Below are 18,571 nucleotides of genomic sequence, written 5' to 3'. Positions count from 1 at the left end.
TGAGTTCCCCTCTCAGAGGTCCTCTGTCACGTGCCTGCCCTGCTGTCCCCAGAGCTGCGGGGGGATTGGAGAGGGAGAGAGTTGTTTGGTAATGCTGGCAGGCTGGGCCAGGAGGGACAACTGGGAGACACCGCTCCTTGTTCTGGGTGAATCTGGGGACAGAATTATACGCAGTTGTTACGCCCTCTCTATTCCCTGGTCCAGAGGGAAGGACTGTAGGGAGGTCTTTGGGTGGTTGAGCCCTTGGACTTGCTTGCTGCTTGCTTGCTTGCTTGCTTGCTTGGAGCCCATGTCAGGTTACCTTCTCAAGGAGTAGAAGCCATCAGAGAAATTAGAGATAAAGGAGCATATCAACACATGCAGGGGAGGGAAGTCACCTTTAATAAGGTGGGGCTCACCAAAAGTTAAGGTGTGGGCGATAGCTGGGCATCCAGAGAAGAGGATCCTGGCCAAGACCTCTCCCTACCCCCAGATGCCACCTGCTTCCTAGAGAGAAGTGACTTTGAAGTGGGGTCAGGCATGCATGCTGGGGAGAGGGGCTGCCTCCTCAGAGTTCCCAGCACCCTAGGGATGTGTGGTACAGCACCCAAAGGAAAGTTGCCTGTGGACAAACACTCCTGAAGCCTCTTGTCCAGCTCCTGCCTGCTGCAGAGAGAAGATGGTTTACTTGGCTCTTTCCCTAATAGGATTTTTTTTTTTTTGACCAGTGATTGAGCACATCCCCAACCCTTTATTATGTTTTTTTTGTTTGTTTGTTTGTTTGTTCGTTTGTTTGCTTTATTTCTTTTTTAGTTTGATACAGAGTCTTGCTAAGTTATTAGGGCTTTGCTAAGTTGCTGAGGCTGGCTTTGAACTTGCAATCCTTCTGCTTCAGCCTCCCTAGTTGTGTGCATTACAGGTGTGCACCACTGCACCCAGCCCTTTCTGGGCTTTTGAAACCAAGATTCACAATTGCCTTCCTAAACTCACTACACTACAGCCTTTCTTGCTCTGAGATCTTCTATGGCTCCCTTAGCATGTCACATAAAGTGCACATTTCCCCTTGGCATTTAAGGACCGTCTGGATAGTTTATTGCTACCACTGCCCTCCTGTAAACCAGGAAATTTGTGATCACTTCCATTTTGTGCTTTTTAAAGCTCAACACACTTCATTCTTCCTCCAGGACCATCCCAGCCCACACTAATTCTTGTCTTGTCATTCCCCCAGCAAGGACCATCAGTCCCCTTCCTGAGGCCCTCAGCATATCCACATCTCTAAATGGTGCTCATTCGTTCAGCAAATACCCACCAAGCAGAAGTAGTGACATCCCCACCTAGTCACTAGTCAACTCCTAGTCACTTTGATGACCCTTATCAAATGTCCTTTCCAGGCCAAATCCCTGTTCTCCTCAAGCTCTGTCAAGTGCTTTCTCCTGCACTTCCTGTAGTTCCTGAGCTTCCTGCCATTTATAGCACCAATCATATAGGGTGTTGACTACTGGTTGCTTATCAGTTTCTCACTCTAGCATGAACTCTATGAGGGCAGGACCAGATGGGGCTGGGGATTGAGCAGGTGGTCTGTGCCTGGTGAAAAGAATGGAGTTGAGCATGTGTTCTGTCCTTGCCATCTGGAGGACTGTGCCATCCCCTCTGGGCCTTAGTACCCCTCTTGCAAATTGAATAGATGTAACCCAGAACCAAGTGATGCAGGGTCGGGTGGAAGTGCTGCTCGTGGAAAGACCCACCTGAGATTCACATAGCAGAAAAAGCCAACAGTCTGGATAAGGAGAAAGAACAGGAAGATGCCGGGCCGCAGACACGTGGAGGATCCTGGGCACCAGCGAGGTGGGCGAGAGGGCTTGACTGCTGCTTTCTGAAAGGGGAAAGTCTGAGGTCCTAGATCAGCTTCTAACCCAGAAGGAGGGAGGGTACCTGGAATCTGCTGTACTTGAGCCCTGTTTATCTCCCCAGGTTTGGGGCATACTGGCTCTCATCCAGGAATCTGGAGGGGGGCAGTATGCGAGTTCCTCCCCCACCCCTTCTCTGATGGCTCCATCTATGGGAAAACCTGGGAAGACCTGGACCCTGAGGTCATCAGAAGGCCAAAGGCTTAAGAGACCAGATAGAAGAAGTGGACAAGGTGAGAGTGAGGACAAGGGAAAGAGCAAGAAGGGACAGGGGCACAGCGAAGAGAGCCTCTACCATTAAACTCAGAATGATCTTGGGCACAGCCCCATTTCCCTTCTGGTGGTTGAGGAGGTTGGACTAGGGGGTCTCCAGGGCTCTGCTGGTGCTGAGAGTCTGTGGGACTCCCCAGAAGCAGAGAGGGTTTGGGAGATGAAATTGGTATCCCCACATGCCTGTATGCATGCCCTCCTGGGAGGGAGGTCAGAGGCAGGATACACCTGGGACTGGAGAAGTGTTGGAAGAAGGGTGACAGAGACTAGACCTCAGGCCTGGGGCCCCCATGCTACCCACTTACTTCTCCTTTACCACTGAGTCCCGAAGGCTCTTATGCAGAAGGCTCAAGATCTGGTCCAGCTCTAAGAAATGATGTTTGGGTGCCCATGGGCCAGATAGAAGACCTGGGCTCCTGAGGCCATGTGGGCAGCTGCATTCCTGGTGTGTATGTGTGGAGTAGAAACCAGGGAGATGATGAATTACCCCTTCTGGTTGTACCCAAGTTTCCTAATTATTTCCATAATTCTCAGGGCAGTGCCTGGGTGGGGGAATAGGCCCCATTCATAGGGGTCTTCTTGGGGGCTGGTCTTTTCACTCCAAACCTTTTCCCTAGATCTGAGGTAGTTCTCGCTCAGACAAGATCTCCCAAAAGCCATCTTTCTTAACCTGAGGCTCCTTGGGCTTCTCCTTTCACCTCCAGACCCCAGGGAATTTAGTTCTCTCCCTCTTTCTTGTACCACCCCAGGTACTCTGGATGTGGGGTGAAGGAAGCAGGCTTAGATAGAGCATCCATGGCATCCAGGTGGTCTCCCCACTTTTAGGAGTATATGGGTATCTCCACAGGCCTGAGTGCCCCAGACAGGATGCTGGGGAGGGGCAGAGGGGGGCAAAAATGAACTCAGGGCCTGATCTTAGCTGTTCTCCCTCCAGAATATCCATCAGAACCTTTGTTCCTTCCATAAACTCTCACTGGAGGAAAGCTCATATTACTAACTCTCCAGGGGTGGGAATGTCTCATGGGTGTCCTTCATGATGGGCTTCTCCCAGGATAGTTGTTTTTAACTAGGATTTCAAAACTTGAAACTTCATTCAATTAAATTGAGGTCGATTCAGCAAACCTAACTTCACCTCCAGCCCCTCTCATTGCCAAACTCTGTGCTGGGTATTCAGAAAGTAATGAAAGGAAGGAAGGGCCCAGAGAGGAACTGCAAAGTTGGTAGAGGGGCTTCTCTTCCCTCCTTCCAGCTCCTCCTCACTCTGTCCCTTACCTCATCTCTTGCAGGGCCTGGAGCAAAGTCTTCTGTCCATAGAGCAGGGTGCTGATCTTGGCAGAGTCCTGCCGGAGGGCCAGCCTCTTATCTAGGGTCCAGGACACAACTGTCCTCCCCTCAAAGCCCACCTTCCCCAGGGATACTGCAGCTCTCCTCCTTCCAGAGGCCTTACCAGTTTACCAGGGCTCATTTGGGGTTACCTGACTGCTGTCCACCTGGGGCTTCTGAAGTCTTCCCTCCTGATCTCAAACCCCTTCTCCCTCAAGGTGCTTGTTTCCTCCAATAGGGTCATCCCTGGACTTTCTCAAGCTCCTTCCATTTCTAAAAATGGTTCTTCCTCTCTAAAGTTTAGCCCAGTCCTCTCTTCCCACCCTTATCCCAGGGTATGACCTAAGCTGGGGGCCAGTGCGGCTAACATCCAGTGCTTGGGTCCCTGTCCTGCAGAGTGACCAGGAGAGGTGGCTGCCCTTCTTGGGGGTGAACAGAGTCTTTCAGGAAGGTCCAGGAACTGGAGGTAGGATCAGAGGGGACTGGCCTTAGAGTGTGGACCCCCTCCCTCTGTCCCACTCCAGCAACCCAGCCTAAGCTGTTGTGGCTTGAGGACAGAAGATTAAAATCTTGAGCCTTCATAACGCAGCAAAGCCTGAAAGTGCTGCTGGCCTCCTCTTCTCTGCATCTAATGCCGCCGACTGGGTTTAGCTCTCAGGTCCCCCAGGCTGGGCAGTGCCTTGGAGTATGACTCCCCTGGGGGAGGAACCAGGAGGGACAGTGAAGGTGAAAGGAGGGTTCCCATGCAACTGAGCATTAATCAAGCCCCAGGCAAGTCACTGTGAAGCTACATGCTAATTATCACCTAGTCTATTTCTGTCATTGGTCTATAGACCCCGAACCAATTCCTGGAAATCTCCTGTCCCCAGCCCCAGCTCTGTGGCTTTATAGGCTTTTGCTTGTGTAGAGATGTCCCAGTGCATGTTGCCTGCCCCATCCTGTGACCTGCCGTCTTTAACCCCAGCCCTCCCGACTGTAGCTCTTTTCCTCTTTCAGTTGGAGTCTCCACAGGTGGAGACTGGGGATGCCCAAGGGGCCACTCACCCAGCCTCCATCAGGCCTGGCCTGGCCTAGGGACCCCAGCTGCTTCTTCCATTGCATCTTAGCCTGGGCCAACTGCTCAGAGAGAGCCTGGAGGTCCTGTAGGAGCTGGCTGTGTCTGCCCAGTGTCTCCTCTGGGTCAAAGAGCCTTTCTCCTGAGGATAAGGGCAGAGCTGGGTGGGTAGCCATTGGGGTGGGGAAAGGACCCTACCTAGGGGGAACTTCTTGAAGAGCATCAAAGGATGTGCCTGATGCCTCCAAGACTCTCCCTTGGAGGAGTATGTCTGGGTGGTGGGGTTAGGATAGGACACATGGGCCCAGGTTCAGCTTAGCTATGGCTTCCTCAGACCTCCTTTTCCCCTTTGGTTAAAGGATTCCTGGGTTCTAAGGACATAGGATCCTGACACTCAAATGGGCCACTGCCCCCACCTGCTCACGTCACGTGGATCCCTACCCTCTTCCTGGGCTTTTGAGTTTGGCTGTGGTATTATGTCCACCCTGGTGCCCAGGGCCAGCCATGGCCTGCAGCTCTTCCAGCTGCCTTGCCAGGGCGGAGCTGCTCCATCTCCAGGAAGGGCTGAGCGGGAACCTGAGGAGGAAAACAAGAGATTACACCCCGAACCTACGGGAGATCCAAAAGTGAGGGGAGCCTTCCCACAGGACCCCCATGAGCCCAGCTTCCCTCCTTAACCAAATATTCGCCCCAGCCTGGGGGGGTTCTTCGCTCAGCCATCAGGCCCTGCAGTTTCCAGCCCTCTGAGCTCTGCTTCCACCTCCTGCCCTCGCTGCTGCAACCTCAGGCCTGTGTACCCACAGCTCCTTCAAGCTCGTCTCCTCCAGGCGGCCTTCCCTGACCCCCTGGCTAGCTCACACCCCTCCTTGTGCTCCCACGGCCCTGGTGCCTTTTGAAAGCCAGCACAGATCACCCTGAGCTCTCATATCACACCTTATCCCCACCCACCAGCCTGGGAGGCCTGGAGGACAGGAGACCCCCCAGCACTGCCCAGCTCAAGGCCTGTCCCAAGTGAACTCAGAGAACAGGTGAGGATAAGTGCTGAAATTGCGAGTCTAAGGGCACCATGACATGGGCAGAAGCATCTGGGGAGGGGAGGGTCCCTGGGCTGCCTCTCAGAGGCAGGCCAGGGCTGATATCACCTCTGGACCCGGCTCGCTCAGGCTGAAAGTCAGAAATGACAGGACATCATGGTCATCTGGAAGAGGGATAGATGAAGGTGACATAAAATCCCTCCGCCAGCAGCCTGCTCATTCAGGCCTCACTCTGCCCCCAGGCTCCGTTACATCCCAGGGAGGCAAGAGATCCGGGTGACTGGGCAAGCTTTGTCTTGCTCACTTCATAAAAAAGGTGTGAGGGTCAGACAAGCAGATGGGCTGTGAGGTGGTGAACCGCGCATAGCTGGGCCCCTGTGAGTGGGAATACTGGACAATCACAAAGCATCCTGGGCTGGAGCCATGGCAGCAGACCAAGGGACACCCTCAGATCCCAGAGCTTTTGGCAGCAGCAGCCTTGCAGAGGCTGCTTTCCCAGCATGGGCTCTGACCACATCACTGTCCTCCTCAGAAACCTTCCAGGGCTCCCCAGTGCCCACTCTAAAGACCAAAGTCCTGCTGGGTCCTCCTGGTGTCTCAGGAGGCTAAGGCAGGAGGATCATGTGATCAAGGCCAGTCCAGCAATTTAGCAAGACCCTAAGCAACTTAGCAAAACCCTGTCTAAATAAAATTCAAAAAGGACTGGGGATGTGGCTCAGGGGTTAAGTGCCCCTGGTTCATTCCCTGTACCAAAATAATAAAATGAAGACCAGAGTCCTGCCATTCAAGGACTCCCATGCTCTAATTGCAGCCTGCTTTCCAGCCACAGACCCCTCATGGACTCCCCATTGCATCACATCCCTCTGCTCTATTTCCCTAAATGTCCCCTGTAGCTATACTCCTTTTACCTGCACCATTGCACGGTGGGGGTGGGCACAATACTGGAATAAGAGCTTCTCATGTTTTATCCCATTTGAGAGTTTCAGTAACCCTGCAAGGCAGATGTGACCTTCTCCAGATGGTAATGGAGGCCCAGAGAGGGCTCGTTACTTGCCGAGGTCACATGGTGAGGAAGTGGTTGACCCCACACAGCTCTTTAGAAGGTAATGCTAAGGATGATTCATCACACACAGTCCCGGACCCTGTGACAGGGGCTGGGGCTCCATGGTAGAGGCATGTCCCTAGCACTGGCAAGGCCCTGGGTTCGACCCCAGCACTACACACAGAAAATGACCTATCCCTCTGCTCTCACCTTGCCCAGTGGGGTCCTCACCTGCCAGGGTGCTGGTGGCTGCAGAAACCCCAAAGAAACCTCCAGGGACCAACGGCACAGACCCCACATCAATGCAGACTTCATCTGGGTCACTGGGAGTGAGTCCAGTGCTCAAGGATACCTGAAGGGCATGAGGGCATGAGCTTCCTCCAGTCCCCTGACTCAGCAGTAGGGGATCATCCCCACCTCTGACTCTGGCTCCCCTGGGTCCTGAAGGAGGGTAGACAGCCACAGGGCTTGGGATCTAAATAACATGAAGGTGACCTGCACTCTGGTTTCATGTGAACACTTATGTGCTTGTTCTCTGGCAACTGTTAGGATTCTATAAATGGGTGGAGGATCCCACATGGGATGTGCCAGGAACCCCACATGAGTGGCAGAGACCCTGTGTGTTATCACAGACATGCATCTGTTGGAGCCATGGGTACCCCCACACAGCAACTCTAACTTGGAGCCCTGTAATCTGGCCAGCAAAGGACCCCTGTAAGCAGGAGGGTGACTCACACGCAAGTCCTCTGCCCCCAGGAGGTGATCCGTGTTCTGATGGGATATGGCCGGTTCCGGAAGTCCCGGTGACAGGCGCCCAGTACCCGGTGGCTGACTCCATCCCTGTGGGAGCTGGAATCTAGCCAGGCCACATAAGACCCTAGGCCCAGCCAACGAGGGCACTCCAGTAGTCATTTCTGCCAAGGTCTGGTGTTGACTCCACCCCTCCCCAGTGGGTGAGCTGGTAGGAGGCATGTCCTTGTTGTCTAGCTTGAGTCTCCCCTTGCTGTACTCTGCCTCCTTAGGAGAAGAAGAGGGATAGGAAAGCAGGCTCCACCTGGCAGAATGTTGGGGCTTGGAGTTTACGGAAGGAGTCAGGGGCCTCCCTGTGGCCCTTCTCCAGAGGACCAGAGGCTTGGACCAACTGTGGGTTTCTGACCTCTGTCCCCCCAAACCCATTACCTCATCCATTGTCCCATGACTCTGGGGATGCTTTTTCCCCCTCTCTTCTACAAAGGCTTGGACCAAGCAGGACAGATAGCACGGGGCATGTCCTAATGACCAAGGACAATATACCAGCTCACCTTTCCACAGAGGTGACACAACAGGCTTTGGGGAGTTAGGAGAAGAGTGATGAGCCCTGAGTTTCTCTGGGCACACGGTGTGCACAGGACACTGTGGGCAGCTCATACCAGAGCATGTCGTTGTCACCTTCACAGGAGAGGGAAGCAGCACAGAGCTGGGGAGAAAGGAGCACCCAGAGCAGCTCCCTGGGTCTGCACTCCTAGCTGTGTGACCTTGGGCAAGTTACCCTCACCTCCCCATACCCTGGCGTTCCTGCAAGTACCTCATAACAATGGTATGAGGGTAACTAAGAATGAATGTCAAGTGCTTGGGCACTCTGCCTGGCGTACAGTAAGCTCAGCTCCATAAATGTAAGCAATTATTCTAATTGTTATGAGCTGAGGGATGTTTGCTGAGAGACACCGACAAACCGGCCCAGCCACTGAGGAGGCAGCTGGGCCACAGAGGCCAGCGGGCCACGTCATCGGGGAGAAAGGGAAGACTCAGCTGGTGCAGGGAAGGGTGTGGACCCTCCGTGGGCCAGTCAGTACTCCAGTCTTAGCTCTGCACACAGCTGTGTGACCTCAATAAGTCATTTCACCTCTCTGGGCCTCTGTGTCCTTACCTAACAGTCCCCACTTATCAAGGGGGTTGGCGGCTAGGGATTTCACCTGGGATTATTGGGTCGAATGACTTGAGAACTCTGTGGGGCAGTTCCCAGGAAGAGCAAGTACTCTGGTTCTGGAACCACTGAAGGCACAGCTGAGACCCTGTGGGAGGAGTCTCAGGACGCAGCCATGGGTTGAGTGAGAGTCAGCATGGTGGCAGCTCTGGGGAGTGGGGCTGCCTGGGGCAGGGGGCACAGGAGGACCGTGTGGGTGATGGCTGAGCTTCTCCCAGCCCAGGGGTGGGGGCAGGTTAGTCCCTACAGCCTCTTACCCAAGTGGCTCATAAGGGACGTCCCCATGCTGGCCAGAACACGGATGGCAGGGCTGTTCTGCATGGGAGGTGACAATCAGCCTGAGCCGCGGGTACAAGGAAGGAGGGTGAGGGCATGGGCAGGCAGGAGATGGTTACTCACCATGGGAATCCTCGGCCGAGGAGTCAAAGAAGATCCCAATGCCATCCCATGATGCCAGTCCCCCAAAGACAGAGCCAACTTGGCCCCTGTCCTGGGTATACCATACAGCCTGCAGGTCCCCAGACCCTCAGCTCAGGGTCTCTGAAGGACACTGGAACCCCCAGGACTCATTACTTCTCCCCATTTCGCCCCTCCATTAGGCCTGGGTGGTAGCTACTCACCATGCCCTGGGCTCCCCGGTGGCCCGGCCCAGTCACCCTCATCTGCATCTCCACTTCCCAAGCAGGGAAGAGGACAGAAAGTCTTGCTCCACACGGCGCCATTCTGGTTCCGCATGGATGGCAACTAGCCGCACTTCCTCCAGGCCCAGGATGGTGTCTGTGGAGCAGGGAAGCTCAAGGGCCTGGGCCTGCTACTGTCTCATCCCCCAGCTTTCTATATTATTGACTGGAGCCAGGCCCTGGGAGGAGAAGGAGGTCACACCACGACCTGCCATTAAATCAGGGGCCCATTGGACCAATGCGGAGCCAAATGAAGAAGGGGGAACCACAACCCAGCACAGAAGGAGGGGATGGTGACCAGGGTGGGAAAACTGCCTGTGTTCTTACTTCAGCCTCACTGCGAGCCTGTGTCATCTGTTTTCATGAGACCCCATTACACAGATGAGAAAACTGAGGCTCAGAAAAGTTAAGGAACTAAGCAGATTAGAATTGTTTGATCTGACTTCAAAGTACAAGATTTACCACCATGAGAGAGATTTGTGTTGTTAGATGAGGAAATGAAGGACTTGTGAGATCAGGGGGACAGCCTGAAACCACAGAGCACGGGACAGCACCTTGTGAGAGAGTAGCCACGAGAGCCTCAGGATGGTAGACTGTGGAAGCTCAGAGGACACTCCAGTGTGGCTGAATGGTCTTCAGTGTGTGGTGGGGGAGACCTGGTTCCTTCCAAGATGAGGAAGACTTGAAAGCAGGAGGGGTGGGTAGAGGTGGGGTGCTGGCCCTCAGGACAGTGAGGGTGGGAGCAGGATGGAGCTAGTGTGAGAATCGTCCCTGGGGCTTGTGGGGACCTATAGGACAGGAGAGGGCAAAAAGGAGAGAAACTGAGGCAGACTTGGTAAAAACTAGGGGGAAGGGAAGTCAGAGGTCCCGCTCCAGCGGGCTCCCCCACCCTCTGCCTGCCAGCCTGGAACCTGGCCCAAGGCCCAAACCCTGCCAGGACTTTCCAAGGGCTGCTAATCCAGCCTTTTGTTCTGCAAAGGCCAGGGAGGGGGGCAGGGAGCGCAGACACCTCAAGGCTGCAAGTCCCAGGGTCCCTGGAAGCTGCCGCTGCCTCGAAGTGACTTGGAGGAGACAAGGGTTGTCTGCTATCTATTATACTTACGTGCTCAGCCTTCTGTGGAGTGTCTGTGGACCTTGCCCTAGACCATGGGCTCCTTGAGCCTGATTGGGCTGAACATGGAGGAGTGTGGAGTGGGAGTTCCATAAAAGGTGAATGAATGAATGAAGCAGCCACAAGCATATTACTGGGTGATCTCAGAAAATGTGCCTCTGTTCCCTTACATAATCTTGTCACCCCAGACTTGGCAAGACCCAGAGCAGAGAGCATTGTACCAACCCTACCATCCTGACCCTGAGGTAGGGCCTGGCTTGGTGCTGAGACAAAGAGCCCGCTCCTTTGTTTACCTCTTATGCCTCTGTGAGGAAGACTGGAACAAAGACCCTACCAGCAGGCTTTATCATCTTGAAGGGCCTCAGTCAGCAATTGTGCCATTTTCCAGAACTTACATCTCATAGACAGAAATACATAGCCATCTGCTTGCTGTCTTTGCTTTGCCTGCCAGGAAACTCTGAACTAAATCTATGGCTAAACAGATCTTTTTGTATGTTTTGGAAACAAGCCACATTCCTAAACTTATTTCCTGCCTGTGTCTTTCTTACTTATTCCTAAATTAAGCTCATTTTTATTTATAGTTCTTGGTCATCACAAACCTTTTTGAGAACAAAATCAGGTAGAAAGCAGACTCTTTGTTACAGTCCTGGGTTTGGAAGGCCCTACATACAGACCTGTGGGGTAAGATGTTCTCAGGTTTGCTTCCATCCCCAACACATATACGAGGAAGGGCTGGTGCTTGCTCTGGCAAAACAGTTGGACATGAAGATGTGTCCCCCAGGTAGCCCCCCAGTTCTTGTGGACAGTCATGACCCAGCAGGATGAATCCTAGACAGAATAAGCTTGTGCTGGTCCGAGGTGCTTTGTTTCTCTGTGTCTTGGACTTAAGAGTATGAGGTGTGCGCGCACATGTGTGTTGTGTGTAATGTGTGTGTGTGTGTGTGTTTTACAGTTCCAAGAGGCAAAGGAAGATGAGGGGTCTAGAAGAGACAAGAGAGTAGCATACAGTAGAGACGACAAAGAGGAGAAACAGGCTGGTGGGTAGGGATTAGAATTACGGCAGGTAGAGCAGGAAACTAGCCCGGGAGGGGTCTGGGGTCCCGGCACTGTCTACCCCAGCCTGGCCCCAGCCTGGCCCCACCCTGGACAGAGGCATTGGCAGACTCACTCCCCACCTAGTTCCAGCTCTTCAGCACTCCCAGGGATCCCGGGTGTGGCTGCTCCCCACCTCTTCCTCACCTCCATGATGGCTCCAGAAGGGGATTCCAACCCCAGGCAATGCCAGCCTTGGGCCTTGAAGCTGAGCTTGTACTCAAACCTGCGCCAAGGGGGCTGGCTCCCCTCAGAGCTGTGGAGGACTAGGAGCAGGAACAGGAGAAGGTAGAGCAAACGATCTGAATCATGGACCCTCAGCATCATGAAGGGAGCCAGTGTCCGGGTGCCGAGTGGATGATGGCTGGGAGGCCAGGGAGGGGCTCCTGGACCAAGGCCAGGTAGGGTGGAGCTGGGGACTGGCCAGGACCTGGGTTTTGGCACTGTCTTCTTCCTCCCTCCCCAACAGAGACATCCTGTTCCTTCTAAGCCTGATCTCAGGTCCCAGCCCTCCTTCACCTCCAGCCTGTGGAAAGGCAGCTGACCTCTCGCCAACCTGAGCTCTGCCCCTGCGTCCCTTGGCTGGGACCATATTTTCACCTTCCTTCAGCCCCAGCAGCTGGTGGAAAGGGTTGCTCAGGGATGCATGAGGACAAGCCCCACCTTTCAGCAGCCTGTCCTGTCCTCCCTGTTGGGGCAGGACCATCCTCTGCATCCTGCCCTCTTTTTTTTTGGGGGGGGGGCATACGGGGGATTGAACTTAGGGGCACTCCATCACTGAGCCACATCTCCAGCTCTATTTTGTATTTTATTTAGAGACAGGGTCTCACTGAGTTGCCTAGTGCCTCTCTTTTGCTGAGGCTGGCTTTGAACTCATCTTCCTGCCTCCGACTCCTGAGCTGTTGGGATTACAGGTATGGGCCACTGTGTCGAACCTGCATCCTGCCTATTTAATTGCACATGGATGTCCTTGACTCTCTGGCCATCCATCCATCACCTTCCCACACTCCTCCTCAGCCTCCCCTTTAGCTGCGCTGCTCAGCCCTCTCCTGAATTTCTGAAAACTCACCCTGCCCAACACCCTGGTGTCTTCGACAATTACATGAACAAAGAAAGGAAGTCTTCAGGGCTGGGGTTGTGGCTCAGTGGTAGAGCACTTGTCTGGCATGTGTGAGGCACTGGGTTTGATTCTCAGCACCGTATATAAATAAATAAATAATATAAAGGTAAAAAAAAAAAAGGGAGTCTTCAGAGACTGAGTAAATAAATGCAATGTATAGATAGACCTTGTTTGAAGCCTAATTTTAATCTACCAAATGGAAAAAAACAAAACAAAACACGAAACAATTGAGAAAATTTGGACAATGGAAGTTTGATTATTAAGCAATTATCACTAAATTTTGGAGAAATATTGTGCTTTTTTTTTTTTTTTTTTTTTAACGTTACTGGGGATTGAACCAAGGGGTACTTAACTACTGAGCCATATCTCCAGCCATTTTTATTTTTTATTTTTTGAGACAGGACCTTGCTAAGTTGCTGCTTTGAATTTGTGATCCTCCTGCCCCGGATTCCTGAGTTGCTGAGATTACAGGCATGCATCACTGTAGTGGGCTGTGCTTATGTTTTTTAAATATCATATGTCTCAGCCAGACCTTGTGGTGCACACCTATAATCCCAGCTTCTTAGGAGGCTGAGGCAAAAGGAGTCCAGAGAGTCGACCTGGGCAACTTAGATCCTATCTCAATATAAAAAGAAAAATGAAAAGGGCTGGGGCTTAGCTCAGTGGTAGAGCACTTGCTTAGCATGCACGAGGCCCTGGGTTCAGTTCCCGGCACTAAAAAAAAAGTATTTTATCTTTCAGAGAAACATACTAAAGGTTTATGAATGGATTCATATAATGTGTGATTTGCTCCAAGATATTCCAGAATCTGAGAAGAGCAGATGGAGTGTAGACAACACAGAACTGACCTTGAGTTGATAACTGTTGAAGCTAAATGATAGGAATTTGGGGTTTATTATACAGTTCTATTTTCTACTTATTTTTTGTGGTGCTGCTCATGGAACCCAGGCCCTCACAAATGCTGAGGGCTCACTGAGCTACACCCCCCGCCTATTTTTGTTTCACTATTTCTGTGATAAAAAAAATTTTTTAAAGGTAAGGAACCTTATACTTTGAGTATTTTGTTCAAATAAAGGCTGATTTTCCAGAGTCATTCATTAGCCAAGCATTCTGGATAGCTGAAGTCTTTCTTTGTTTCTTCCTTTCCCTTTGTGGCACTGGGGACTAAACCCGGGACCTTGGGCATACTAGGCAGTGCTCTACCTCTACTACCGAGCCACATCCCTGGCCCATTTTACTTTGAGTCAGGGTCTAAGTGGCTTAGGCTGGCTTCAAACTTGTGATCCTCCTGCCTTAGTCTTCTAAGCAGTTAAGAACCATAATTTGTTTTTTCTTCAATGCTGGGGATGGGACCCAGGGCTACACATGTGCTAGACATGCACTGCACATCTGAGCTGCCTCTGCAGTGCTGGATAGCTAAGTTTTGCTGGGCTTTGTAAGTGCCCAGTAGCACTCAGTTCCTAAAGCTCTAGAAATTGACTGAAGTCATGGTTGTAAATGGACAGTTTCAGGATGTGCTAAAAGAAGCCCTTTCTCAACACTAAGCCCTCAACACCTTTGCTTGCTCTCTCCCCCTGGCCTTCACAGTCAACCAAGTTTTGGAAATGTGGATCCTGACCGTCCTTTCTTCCTGGTCCTCACTCCATCCTTCCAGCCCCTGCCCTGTGCTCTATGAGAATTGCTCTAGTAAGACCTGAGCAATGGGGCCTGTTGTCTGGACCTAGTGGGCTCTTCTCAACCCAACCTCTGCAATATTCAGGGTTGCCCGTGTCCCCCACCCCAATATCTCTATGTTGGTGAGGCCTCCCTTTCCTATGCTCTGAGGCCCCTGCCTTGCTCACCTGCTTCTCCCCTGCCTGGGTTGCTCCCTTAGCTGTTTTTTTCCCAAAATTGGGGCTTTTTTTCCCCTAAATTGGGGCTCCTCAGGGCTCCTTTCCTTCCTCATTCTCCATATGCTCCCTGGCCCAGCTTATCTAGACCCACAGCTTCCAGCACTTCGCTATATTCTTGATTCCTAAATCCCTACTAGCAGTGCAGCCTTGCCCTGGAGCAACTGGCCCCGAAAGAATGTCTCTCTGTCTCTCTGCAGGGGATATCTCTGCTTGATTGTCACTAAGACTCTCCCAATATCATGTCCAAACTGAATTTCTCTTCATTAGCCCCTACCCAGCCTCCTCTGGGTCTCATACCTCATCAGTCCAAAAGATAAAAGGAACTCCCCCAGATCCTTCCTGCCTCATCCCCTGAATCCAGTCATCAGCTAGCTCTTAAGTTTGCTCTTGCCATGCTTAGACTGTGTCACCATGTCCCTCAATTTCTCTAAGCCTGAGTTTCCTTGTTTGTAATGTGGGGACAGTAACAGTATATACCAGAGTTGGGTACAGTAGGACACACTTATAATCCCAGAAGCTCAAGAGGCTGAGGCAAGAGGATCACAAGTTCTAAGCCATTCTCAGCAACTTAGTACGGCCCTAAGCAATTAGTGAGACTCCTTCTCAAGATAAAAAAAAATTTGAAAGTACTGGGGATGTGGCTCAGTGTTTAAGTGCACCTAGGTTCAATCTCTGGTACCAAAAAAATTTAAAAAATGATCGTGTATACCTCCAAGAGTTTCTAGAGAGTTCCAGGAGGTAATACAAACCAAAGACCTGGCAGACTGAGTGCTCAGCTCAGTAAAATGCCAGCTGAGCCTGTAACCCTAGCAACTCAGGAGGCTGAGGCAGGAGAATCCCAAGTTCAAGGTCAATCTTGGTAATTTAGCAAGATCCTATCTCAAAATAAAAAAAGTAAAAAGGGCTGGGGTCCACGTGTGGTGGCGACAACTGTAATCCCAGCTACTGGGGAGACTGAGGCAGGAGGATCACAAGTTCGAGAGCAGCCCCCAAAATTTAGTGAGGCCCTAAGCAACTTCGTGAGAACCTGTCTCAGAATAAAGGCAGGAACTGTAGCTCAGTGGAAAAGTGCCCTGGGTTCAATCTCTAATACAACACACACACACACACACACACAACACACGCAGGAAAAAAAAAAAAGCCAGCTGGATTTCCCTTCCTCTCTACACTGTTTCTGCAGCCCAGGCCACCACTAATCACCCTCCAACCTTGCTGCAGCCTCCCTACCGTTCTCATCTCCACCTACAACCTGGACCTCCTCCAGGTCAGTGTCATCTTCCTAAAATGCAGATCTGATCACATCATTCCTCTGTCCTAAAGCCTTCAACGGCTCCTGGTCATCTTAGCATGGAGTCAAGGCCCTCTTTTGACCTGCTAAGCCAAGCGGGGTCTGGACCGCTTCAGCCTCACTCGCTCCCAAACCACACCCTTTGGCACCTGAGCCCACTTACACTGAAGCACCTCACCAGCTTTGCCCCAAGCACCGCCCTTCTTTTGCCAGGAATGCCTTTGCTGTCCCTGCCTGCCTCCCAGTGTCCGAGAAGCTGCCTGGCACCTCCCATTGCTTGTCTCACTAGCTGGTGCTGGTATCAGGGAGCAGGTGTCACCCCACCAGATTTCTGGGCACCAAGTTGAGAGTCTGGAGAAGAGGGCTCCCCAATTTGTCCATGAGCTCCTAAAGATGTCTACTCACCTACAAGGAGCCAGCAGCCAGCACAGAGCAGAAGGGAAAGATGAGAAAGAGGGCCAACCTAGTAAATGAGACTGTGTGTGGTTGAGAAAGGACTAATGAATGAATGGGGACATGCTATCAGGTGGAAAAAGAATGGGAACATTCAGCTGCCTGGGCCTGCTTTCACTCAGGACCCTATCAGCTGGGCCCTACCCCTTCACACAGGCACTGTTACAGGGTTTGGGGCCCTAGTTGACTTGAACTAGCTAATGAGAGCTCTGAAAATCTCCACCCACCCCCATTTAGTGAAGGTCAGTTGGTAGGCTGAAACTGGCCATGGAGAGAGTACTCATCCATAGGTGTCACAAATGCTCTCAAACAGAGTCCCCCACCCCACCCCCTGCCCTGGATTTGGTTGTTAAGCATTTCTCTGTGAACTCTCTGTGTGAACTCTCTCCTACTCTGCAATTTCAGAGGGACTATCCCTTTCCCCTCCCAGACCTTCTCTCCCTGTGCTCTGGGCCCAGCCTCCCATCCCTTGCTCTTAAGGAAGGTTCCCCTGCCATTTCCTCCCCTTTGTATCTTCAGCTTCCCTTTCAGGACTCAGACATGATCTAGAAGTCAATGTCCTTCCCACTTGCAGTCAAATTTGCTGAAGCCTTTGCCCTCATAAAAAAATCTCTCCATATTCTCCTCTAACTTTCAACCTCTCCTTCCTCTCCATTACAGTTAAATTCCTCAGAAAGTTGTTGACCTCTGATTGCTTGTACCTTCTAGCCACTGCAATCTGGAACTGGTCCCTACAAAAGACAGATACTGCTAAGGCTAACAATGACTTCCTTGTGGTTAAAACCAGCAAGAACTCGGCCTCTGTTTCCATGTCTCTTGGGAAGCCAGGAACCTTGGGGCCACGCTCGGGTCTCTCCCTTGGCCTATGATGCAGCCCTCTCCTGCTTCCTCCTATTTGGGGGCTGTTCTCTGTACCCGTGTGGCCAATTTCTTCATTTTGATTTTTCCAATGATAAGAGTCCCTCAAGGATTGATCTTAGGGCTGGGGAGATAGCTCAGTTGGTAGAGTGCTTGCCTTGCAAGCATTAAGGCCCTGGGTTTGATCCCCAGCACCAAAAAAAAAAAAAGGATTGATCTTGGACTTTTTCTCTTCTGTGTCTTCCCACAGTAACCTCATACTTGCCCATGGTTTCATGTTTAAATCTATCAGCTGATAACTCAAAATTTCTCTCTTTAGTGTATGGGTTCTAACAACTTTCCCAACACCTTAACAGTTTTTCTTTGTCCCCCCCCCCCCCCGCCCCCCCCGGGGAATGGGGATTGAACCATTGAGCTACATCCTTAGCCACAACTTTTTTATATTTTGAGACAAGTCTGGCTAAATTGCTGGGGCTGGCCTGGAACTTGTGATCTTTCTGCCTCAGCCTCCTAAGTCACTGTGATTACAGGTATGGGTCATCACAACCCCGCCTCTTGGCAATTTCAAGGGCACTTAAAACTCAATATACCTTTAACAGAACTGACACTTCCTCCTAAGCATGAGCTCCTGGTTCCCTCGCTCAGCAGGTGCCTGGCACCTACACTCCTGCATCTAGTCATCAGGGTAAAGTCAGGCATCTCTTCACCCTTATACAGAATCCATTACCAAGTTTGATCAATTTTACCCCTTACAGCTCTCTGGTCCATATACCTCCCACCATTCTCTTTGTATTATTTTGAGACAGGGTCTCACCAAGCTGCCCAGGCTGGTCTCAAGCTTGTGATACTCCTGTCTCAACATCCCAAATTGCTGAGATTACAGGACGCCACACCCAGCCAAGGGTGATCATTTAAAAACTACAATCTGACATGTCAATCTCCTGTCCTGCTCAAAGCCTATTACTGGCTTCCCATGGCTCTTGACTTGGTAAAAGCCACGTTCTGGCTACAGATTTCCAACTCCATTTTCAGCCCTAGGCTGTCTGTACAGCATCTTCACCCATCTTCATGGAGAGTCCTCTCTAGTCTCAACAGCTCTCCCTGGCGTGCTGCTCACCACCACCTGTGCTCCTGCTCATCCTTCTGATCTTAAATGCTTCTTCCAGGAAGCACTCCTTGATCTACACAGAAGATTCCCACGTTAGGGGTTTCTTTCGTAGCATTGATATTTGTTACTACACGTGATTGTCTTTTGAAACATGAAATCCACAGGGTTTGCTTTTGCTCACTGATGAGTGCGAGGCCTAGCACACAGTCAGTATACAAATATTTGCTGTTGAATGAATGAATAATGGTCCACTTTCAGAAAAATTAGTCTGGCAGTGTGTGCAGAAGATGGAGGTGAGGAGCTGCTGCACTGGTGAGGAGAGGGTACAGTGGCAGGAACTGCAGCAGGGCTGAGAAGCAAGTACCAGGCACACTTCAGGGAAGAACAACCTGCTTTT

General features: G+C 51.5%; 1 protein-coding gene across 1 annotated transcript; it reads right to left on the bottom strand.

The window, feature by feature from the left end:
• Positions 1-395: 395 nt before the first annotated feature.
• Positions 396-12,180, bottom strand: LMAN1L (lectin, mannose binding 1 like). Its single transcript, XM_079124556.1, is given in 19 exon segments — positions 396-645; positions 1,725-1,852; positions 2,473-2,550; positions 2,553-2,598; positions 3,429-3,496; positions 4,524-4,675; positions 4,975-5,035; positions 5,037-5,069; positions 5,071-5,109; positions 5,676-5,731; positions 6,841-6,961; positions 7,347-7,437; positions 8,820-8,882; positions 8,968-9,080; positions 9,193-9,276; positions 9,278-9,313; positions 9,315-9,349; positions 11,603-11,657; positions 11,663-12,180. Coding segments are annotated over 19 exon segments (1,620 nt in total). The 5' UTR covers positions 11,783-12,180; the 3' UTR covers positions 396-404.
• Between the last annotated feature and the right edge of the window lie 6,391 nt (positions 12,181-18,571).

Source organism: Sciurus vulgaris (genome assembly GCF_902686455.1).
Source record: "Sciurus vulgaris genome assembly, chromosome: 2".
NCBI classification, from domain to species: Eukaryota; Metazoa; Chordata; class Mammalia; order Rodentia; family Sciuridae; genus Sciurus; species Sciurus vulgaris.
Note: the sequence above shows the minus strand (reverse complement) of the source record. Positions and strands in the feature narration are given on the sequence as shown.